Raw genomic sequence first — 9069 nt, forward strand, 5'->3', positions numbered from 1 at the left:
CCCAGCAGAAGGTTTTTAGTTCCTCGCTTAAAAATAGAGATCGTCAGTAAATGGCCACAAAATGTCTGCGCGTTGGGCTGTCTTATGCCACCGACAGTAATAAAAATCTGGACGGTGGAAGGTCATAATTACCACCTGAGCTACCCGGCGGCCATTAATTTCGCGTCGGGGCACCCTGGCCGACACTCAGCCTTGGGGGGTGAGGGGGCTGAAGGCCGCAGAGCCCCACCCGGACCAGGGAGTGCTTGCGACCTTCCGAGACCGATCCCGAACTGCATCATGGACGTTGTAGTGCACCGTGTTCGTGACGTCACTTCCTATATCGCCTCTGATAGGCTTATCAGACAGACTTCCGATAGCCCGTTGTCCTCTGGGAACTGCAGTCAACAGGCTCCTGCTGGGCGCTGGCTCTGGTGGTCTGGAAACTACAATTCCCGGCAGGCCACTAGACACATCCGACTGTCTTAGCAGTGAGCAGGCCGATTGCCTCAGCAGGTGTGAAGCGTGAGCTTTAGTGTCGTGGAACGCCTGGCTTCCCCGAGAGGGAGGGGAAAGGTTGTAACCACTCCTTTGAGGGGGTCGCCGGAGCCATTGTCGTGGATTTGTCGAGTCTGCTGGGCGGCGCCATGGCAGTGAGTTTGGGCGGGAAGAGTCCTGGGCTGGGCTCTGGAGCCAAGCTGGCCAGTCCTAGGGGCTCCCCATGTGCTTGCAGCCGTCCTGGAGGGAAGCCTCTTTCTAAAGGACTGACCTCCCCGCCCCCCGCGCTCGAGCCGTGGCTGTCGTGGAGAATTTGCCTGTGCTTGCTAGCTGGTGAACCAGGAGCTAATGTCTTTAACTCTACGGACTACTCGAATGTCATATTTGTTATTTCACTGGAGTTTCTAAAACCAAGGTGGAAAGGGAGGAGTTTGTAACACTATCCTTCAAACAGAAAAATTGAGGGCCTCCCCGTAAAACGGACAAAAATATCTCTTTTCAGGGGATTTGTTGTGTGAACTACATAACAAAACATACGGGAAGAGATGCCAGGTGCCCTTAAGTGCTATGGGAAAAAAAAGAGCAGGAAGGAGATTGGGGAGTGGGGGTTGGGGTACAGTTGCAATTTTAAAGAGGATGATCAAGCAAGGTTTTGCTAAGATTGTGACAAAAAGGAGGTAAGGGAGCAAGCCATGCAGCCACATGGAGGATGAAATTTCCAGACAGAGGCAGCAATGAGTGAAAAGCAAGGAGAGTTGTGTGGCTAGAATAAAAAACGGTAAAATTTATATTTCTATATCACCTTGCAGTTTGTTTACAAAGACTCTGCAGAAAATAGACTGGGGCAGTTGAGAGAGCACTGAACTGTTAGACTGAAAACTGGAATAGAACCTGTCCAGGATATGGGCAGGATATCAAAAGAAAGCAGAAATAGGAGTCAGAAGATGAGGGTTTTTGTCCACTCTGTCATTTAATGGCTTGATCTCTGAACTTGTGATTGATAGCCTTTTAAATGATAATTGCTGCTCCATCTACTTCTTAAGGTTGTTGTTAAGAGTGAATAAGTTAATGTGTATGAAAGCATTTAAGAACTGCAGAATGTGGAAGGAGGAGGCAAGAGGATTGCCTGAGCCCATGGGTTTGAGACCAGCCTTGGCAACTTGGCGCGACCTTGTCTCTACAATAAATCAAAACTTAGCTGGCCGCCACCATAGTTCCAGCTACTTGAAAAACTGAGGTAGACGGATTGCCTGAGCCCAGCAGGTCCAGGCTGCAGTGGCCATGAGCGAGTCACTGCATGCCATCCAGCCTGGGCGGTAGAGTGAGACTCCAACTCAACAAAACAAAACAAAACAAAAACTGCAGAATGCTAGGAATATATGAAAAATTTTATTGTCTAGTTTAGTGGCTCTATACTGGGAGTGATTTTTGCCTCCAGGGGATATTTGGCAAAAAACATCTGGAGACATATTTTGATTGTCACAACTAGGTGTGTTCTACTCACATCTAGTTGGTAGAAGGTGGGATGCTTCTAAACATCCTGCAATACATAGGACAACCCCTGAAAACAGAATTATGTGGCCCAAAATGTCAGCAGTGGCAAAGTTTAGAAACTCTGATCTCGTTAAATAACCTTTTCTTATCAGTGAAGAAATTGAGGCTCATTTTGATCAAGTGACTTGCTGAAGGTTATACGAGTTGGTGCTGGGGCCAGTATTAGATTTCATTATAATTGACCTCTGAGGTTTTGAGAAACAAGTTTTTTGGAGCAATAGAAAACTCAAAAAAGAGCTTTCGTGTGTAGAATGCTCAATACAATGAAAAGGAACACATAGTTCTAATTTGTGGATACTTACTTTTATGTTCTTTTTTTTGAGTTGGAGTCTCACTTGTTGCTCAGGCGGGAGTGCAGTGGCACAACTCATGACCACCGGTGTTGACCTGCTGGGCTCAGGCGATCCTTCTTCTCAGCCTTCCAAGTAGCTAGACCAAGAGGCGTGTGCTACCACTCCTGGCTAATTATTGATTTATTGTAAAGATGAGGTCTCACCAACTTGCTGGGGCTGGTCTTGAACCTGTGGGCGCAGGCAATCCACTTACCTTGACCTCCCAAAATGCTGGGATTATAGTCTGAGCCACCGAACCCAGCTCATGTTCTTTAAATTGGATGAGATGGTCATTTTTAAGAAAAAAATATTTGTCATGTAAATCTGTGTCAGTGGCATTGTACTTGGTCCTGAGATGACTATAAAATATCTACAAGTTCCTGCTTATTGGGAATTTACAACCCTACTGGATAAATGTTGTAGGGGTCACTTGGTAGTATGTAATGGAAGTCTACTCAAGTTGGTTAAAGTAAAGAGGAATTTAATAATGATACAGTGGAATTTCACATGACTTATGACTGTAGGGTAGGAAGTACAACTAGGCTTCATGAAGCCTTAGATACTTTTGTCTTTGTTGACCCGTACCTTTGTAACAGTATTAAAAATTATATATTACAACAATGTTTGTATAACAACAGATATATTAATACTACCTATTCAAATTTTTTCTTTGACCTCCAAGTTTTTTCTTCTGATTTTAGAAGAAACTAAGACATTTTCATGAACCCCTAAAGGTTTGTGGGTCCTAAACACTGTGCTTACTATACCTATTGGATAAGTTGACCATGAGAAGTCGTAGAGGTGTTTTAAGGACTTGGTGCAAGTGACTTACTTTCTTCTGCCCAAAATCACTTGGCCGGAACCCAGTCACATAGCTTCAGTCTGTTAATTTATCTGGTGATGTAAAAGTGTTTTTGTTGCACTACCCCAAATAAGACTGGGATTTTGTTGTTGAGGAAGAAAAGGGAGATTGTATATGCTATTGCTGCTATGCTTAGCTTATTTTAAAATGGTATCTATATATTAGAATTGAAAACAGGATTTAGCATATATTGGAATAGAGAGACTGGAGGCAGTTTACCTAGGAAGAGATTTTGCAATAAGAGGGGGCAAAGGAGTTGATAGACTAGAGTCTATCAACTAGACTAAGTGGTTGGTAGCAGGAATGGAATGGAGAGAACAGATGCGGTCTTATTCTTTCTAGGAAAAGGAAATACCTTATGCAGTCACACTTAGTTTTATGGAAACTAGAATAGTTCACATTTCTTAGCACTTTGATTTAAATGTGCAGCCTATTTCCTAGTCCTTGTTACTTTTTTATGGTCACAGTATGCAAAAGCTGGCAATGTGTTATTCATTTTTAAAATGTTTAAATATTCAACAAATATATCAAGGGTCTACTTTAGGGTAGACATTAGCGATATAATGAGAAGGGAAACAAAGTCCCTTCCCTCCATGAACAAACTTTACAGTCAGGTGGGGGAAGCAGATACTGACATTACTATGTGATTGGTGCTATCATAGAGGAATTATTGGTAGGTAGGCACTTAATAAGAGAGGTGTCTCATGAGCTCTTGAGGAGTCAAGGTGGTGACTAGCTGAGACTGGAAGGATGAGATACCTAGACAAAGAGACTGGTGGGGTATGAGGGTAGTGCAACTAGCTTCAGGCTCAAAAGTGACAGAGGGAGCCTGGCACATTTGGGAATTGCATATACTTTAATAGGTCTGGAATGTAGTGGTGGGGGCACAGAGTGGAAGTGAAAGAAGGTGGGAGAGGCCTGGCAGAGATAAGACAAGAAGCAGCTTGAATGCCAGGTTTCAGAGCAGGGACTTGGCTGGGCTCGGTGGCTCAGCCTGTAAACCCAGCACTTTGGGAGGCCGAGGCAAGTGGATTGCCTGAGCCTGTGGGTTCGAGACCAGCCCGGGAAACTTGGTGAGACCTTGTCTCTACAATAAAAAATTAACTGGGCATGGTAGCACGCACCTATAGTTCCGACTACTTGGAAAAGGCTGTGGCGGAAGGGTTGCCGGAGCCCAGCAGGTCAATGCTGGGGTGGCCATGAGTCTGCCACTGCGCTCCAGCCTGGGCGATGGAATGAGACTCCAACTCAAAAAAAAAAGAAAGCACTAGGGAGCCTCTGAACGGGGATTGACTTAGTCAGGTTTGTGTTTTATTGTGATTTCCACACACAGCACTTAAATGATCAGGTCAGGATTTATAGAAACCTGTTACTTCCTTTTTGGGGGGGGTGTTAAAGTAACTTGTTAAGTCCATGACTTTTTCATATTATGGAGCTTTTTTCTCTTTTTCTCTGCTTTTGTGGCAAAGTTCTTCCTTCAATCCATTTCAGCTTCTCCTTATAAGCTGATAGTTCATCTTTCTTTGCTTGTCCTTCTCTTCTATCTTTTTTTTTTTTTTTTTTTTGAGTTGGAGTCTCACTCTTTCGCCCAGACTGGAGTGCAGTGGCCGCTCCCGGCCACCGCAGCCTCGACCTGCTGGGCTCCAGCGATCCTTCCGCCTCAGCCTTCCGAGTAGCCGGAATTACAGGCATGCGCTACCACGCCTGGCTGATTTTTTGATTTATTGTAGAGATGAGGTCTCGCTGCCCAGGCAGGTCTCGAACCCGCGGGCTCAGGCAATCCATTCACCTCAGTCTCCCAAAGGTGCAGGATTACAGGCTGAGCCACTGAGCCCGGCTTCTTCTCTTCTATCTTATACTTGCTTAAGAAATAAACAGAGATAATAGATGATTTAAAGAAATGATAAATACAGAAAACTAAAAATAGTAAAAAGGAGTTGACAAAGTTATGGTAGATTTGTGCTGAATCTTAGCTAATTTTAACACAATTATTTTTGTTACTTAAATAAGGTCTATTTAATACAGTTTTTTGAGAAGTAGTCATAAGTGTGTGTTTTTTTGATTGTACAGAATTTCTCTTTGCAAAATGCTTCAAATTTGTGTAACCATTTTAAAAATTAGCTAGTATCTTTGGACAACTTTTATTTTAAAAAAAGCTAAGAATGTGGCACATCTGTAACTGAATAGAAAGCAGAGGGAAGTCATGATTAAAGCCTGAGATCTTAGGTAACTTAGCGAGGATACCTGTCTCGTAGGTTGTAGAAATATGAGTGGAACACAGGTGTTTTCTCATTTGAAAATGCTGTAGAATCTGGAAATGTTAGCATGTAAGAAGGAGAAGAAAATCTAATTTCAGTTCAGATAATTTTATACTAGAGAATAAAATTGTGGAAACTAATGTTAATTTTTCAAAACAGAAGTAGGTCTGTGTGTGGCCCGTTGGTATCTAGCTCTAGCTTTCACTCCTGCTTATTTTGTAAGTGCTGTGCTCTACTTGCTGTTAGCAGCTAATTGTTTTTCATATTCAGAAACTGGAAATGCAGCTCTGATCCTTCTTTTCCAGAGGTGTTGTGATCCTGCATGCTGCTTTACTTTCTTCCAAGGTGGCTTGAGGGATGATCTGGTGTACTAGAAACTTGCTTGTCATTGTCTATTCATTTTAATGTCACATTAACAGTCTGTTAACCATTTTGGAGAGAAGTTTTTATCAGGATCTTTGAAAACACACACAAGATGACTAACCCTTCCTAAGCCACTATAGTTGGACCTCGTTGTTCTCCTTTAATGGGCATAATTGTAGCTTGACAGGCAGGTACTGCTCCATTCTGTGTTTTTCTAAGTATTCATGTATTTAACTACATGGGAATATTTGATGACAGTGTTGCATTGTAGTATCTAATTTTATTTTGTTTTATTTTTATTTTTGAATCTGGGTCTCACTGTCCCCCGGGTTGGAGTGCAGTGGCATGATTATGGCTTATCGCAGCCTTGACCTCCTGAGCTCAGGTGATCCTTCTGCCTCAGCCTCCCGAGTAGCTGGGACTAGAGGTGCGTGTCACGACAGCTGGGTAATTTTTTGATGTTTTGTAGAGAAGAGATCTTGCCATGTTGCCCAGGTTAGTCTTGAACTTCTGGGCTCAAGTAATCCTCCTGCCATGGCCTCCCAAAGTGTTGGAATAATAGACATGAACCATCATGCAGGTTGTAGTATCTAATTTTTAAAAAGTATTCCAAAGCTTTTTACATGTTTGTTATTTTGCAACTCTTCTTTTGAGGTTTGAAATAGATAGGTTGTGATAACTCTAATTTTTAATCTTGTTCATTAAATTTCAAGATAACCGTGGGAAAAAATGGTCTGTCAGTGAGCAGCTCAGTTGTGTGTGAACCCAATTCTTTTTAAAGCAAGGCTGCTGAAGTGTAGAGTGGATTGTTCTATCTCTTTTGTTACCAATAGGAAAGAAAAGGAACAGCCAAAGTGGACTTTTTGAAGAAGATTGAAAAAGAAATCCAACAGAAATGGGATACTGAGAAAGTGTTTGAGGTCAATGCATCTAATTTAGAGAAGCAGACTGGGTGAGTATAGTTTGTGAAGTTCTACACATTGTATTTCTGGAACCATTGGCTTTATAGCATAGAAACTGCTCAGTGGAGTAGATGGATTGTATTTACAATGTCTGAAACAGGCTGAAGGAGGTAACTTCCACTTTCTGCATTCAAATTAGGTCTTTATTCCTATGGAATTCTTTTTTTTGGGGGGAGGGGTACAGTCTCACTCTGTTGTCCAGGCTGTAGTGTAGTGACACAGTCACAGCTACTGCAGCCTCAACCTGCTGAGCTCAGGTGATCCTTCTGCTTCAGCCTTCCATGTAACTGGAACTATAGGCACATGCCAACACATCCTGCTAATTTTTAAAAATTTATTGTAGAGATGGTCTTGTCAAGTTTCCCAGACTGGTCTCGAACTCCTGGACTTAGGCAATCTTATGTCTACCTCCTAAAGTGCTGGAATTCTTAAGATTATTTTTTTCTTAATAAAGGGATTTATTTTTATTTATTTTTTAAGTGAGAAAGCAGGATTTATTGAGAGGACAGAAAAGCTCCCTCAGTGGGAGGGGGACTTGAGAGGGCTGTCCATAAAGGGATTATTATTATTATTTTTTGAGTTGGAGTCTCACTGTCGCCCAGTGCAGTGCAGTGGCATGCTCACAGCCATCGCAGACTCAACCTGCTGTGCTTAGGAGATCCTTCCACCTCAGCCTTCCAAGTAGCTGGAACTACAGACACACGCCACCATACCTGGCTAGTTTTTGTGATTTATTGTAGAGACTAGATCTCGCCAAGTTGCCCAGGCTGGTCTCAAACCCCTGGGCTCAGACAATTCTCCCACCTTGGCTTCCCAAAGTTCTGGGATTACAGTCTAAGCTACTGCTCCTGGCTGGGATTTTTTTTTTAAATTAAAAAGCTATTTTTTGGCCCTTTTGGCTCTCTGAGTGGCACCATGGCGGTAGGCAAGAACAAGCGCCTTACGAAAGGCGGCAAAAAGGGAGCCAAGAAGAAAGTGGTTGATCCATTTTCTAAGAAAGATTGGTATGATGTGAAAGCGCCTGCTATGTTCAATATAAGAAATATTGGCACAACGCTGGTCACCAGGACGCAAGGAACCAAAATTGCATCCGATGGCCTCAAGGGTTGTGTGTTTGAAGTGAGTCTTGCCGATCTGCAGAATGATGAAGTTGCATTTAGGAAATTCAAGCTGATCACTGAAGATGTTCAAGGCAGAAACTGTCTGACTAACTTCCATGGCATGGACCTGACCCGGGACAAAATGTGCTCCATGGTCAAAAAATGGCAGACCATGATTGAAGCTCATGTTGACGTCAAGACTACCGATGGTTATTTGCTTTGTCTGTTTTGTGTTCGTTTTACTAAAAAATGCAACAGTCAGATACAGAAGACCTCTTACGCTCAACACCAACAGGTCCGCCAGATCCGGAATACGATGATGGAAATCATGACCCGGGAAGTGCAGACAAATGACTTAAAAGAAGTGGTCAATAAATTGATTCCAGACTGCATTGGAAAAGACATAGAAAAGACCTGCCAATCTATTTATCCACTTCATGATGTCTTTGTTAGAAAAGTAAAAATGCTGAGGAAGCCCAAGTTTGAATTGGGAAAACTCATGGAGCTGCATGGTGAAGGTAGTAGTTCTGGAAAAACTACTGGGGATGAGACAGGTGCTAAAGTTGAACGAGCTGATGGATATGAACCAGCAGTCCAAGAATCTGTTTAATATCTAGGCTTTTAAGAGTGACAAATAAAAAGTCCTATTTGTAAAAAAGTCCTATTTGAGTTGGGGATCTCTCAGTCTGTCACCCAGGCTGGAGTGCAGTGGTGCAATCATGGCTCACCATGGCCTCAGCCTCCTGGGCGCAGGTGGTCCTTCTGCCTCAGCCTCCCGAGTTCTGGGACTATAGATACATGCCACCATGCCTGGCTAATTTTTTGTTTTTTTTGTAGTGATGAGGTCTCACTGAGTTGACTAGGCTGTTCTTGAACTTTTGGGCTCAAGCAGTGCTCCTGCCTCAGCTTCCCAAAGTGCTGGGATTGTGGGCATGTGCCACCATGTCCGGCCTAATATTTTAAATATTTAGACAAAGGGAGGATATTTTGAAGGGTTGTCTTTGCTGGCTGATAAAAGGAAATTATTCTGTTAGACTCATGTTATAGTGATTATTATCTCAGAGACAGAAATACAAATCTTGAAGCAGCCGGGCTCAGTGGCTCAGCCTGTAATCCCGCGCCTTGGAAGGCTGAGGTGAGTGGATTGCCTGAGCCTGTGGG

General features: G+C 43.0%; 1 protein-coding gene and 1 pseudogene across 6 annotated transcripts in view; both read left to right on the forward strand.

Annotated features, from left to right (window-relative positions):
* Positions 1 to 335: 335 nt before the first annotated feature.
* LARS (leucyl-tRNA synthetase) overlaps positions 336 to 9069 on the forward strand; it is a 73473-nt gene continuing 64739 nt past the window's right edge. For 4 of the 5 annotated variants that reach the window (XR_002481461.1, XR_002481462.1, XM_008050376.2 and 1 more), the window contains exons 1-2: positions 465 to 632; positions 6680 to 6798. Coding sequence is in view for 2 of the 5 variants with exons in the window: in XM_008050376.2 (XP_008048567.1) it covers positions 627 to 632; positions 6680 to 6798 (125 nt within the window). In the remaining 3 variants the exon portion in view is untranslated. Of the gene's footprint in view, positions 633 to 6679; positions 6799 to 9069 lie in introns of all 5 variants that reach the window. The other variant, XM_021708449.1, reaches the window with a different exon arrangement.
* Positions 7701 to 8566, forward strand: LOC103251758 (annotated as a pseudogene). The gene has a single exon (XR_503741.2). The product of XR_503741.2 is annotated as a 40S ribosomal protein S3a pseudogene (transcript).

The sequence above is a fragment of the Carlito syrichta genome, unplaced genomic scaffold (genome assembly GCF_000164805.1).
Source record: "Carlito syrichta isolate Samal-C Ts95f unplaced genomic scaffold, Tarsius_syrichta-2.0.1 Scaffold59884, whole genome shotgun sequence".
NCBI classification, from domain to species: Eukaryota; Metazoa; Chordata; class Mammalia; order Primates; family Tarsiidae; genus Carlito; species Carlito syrichta.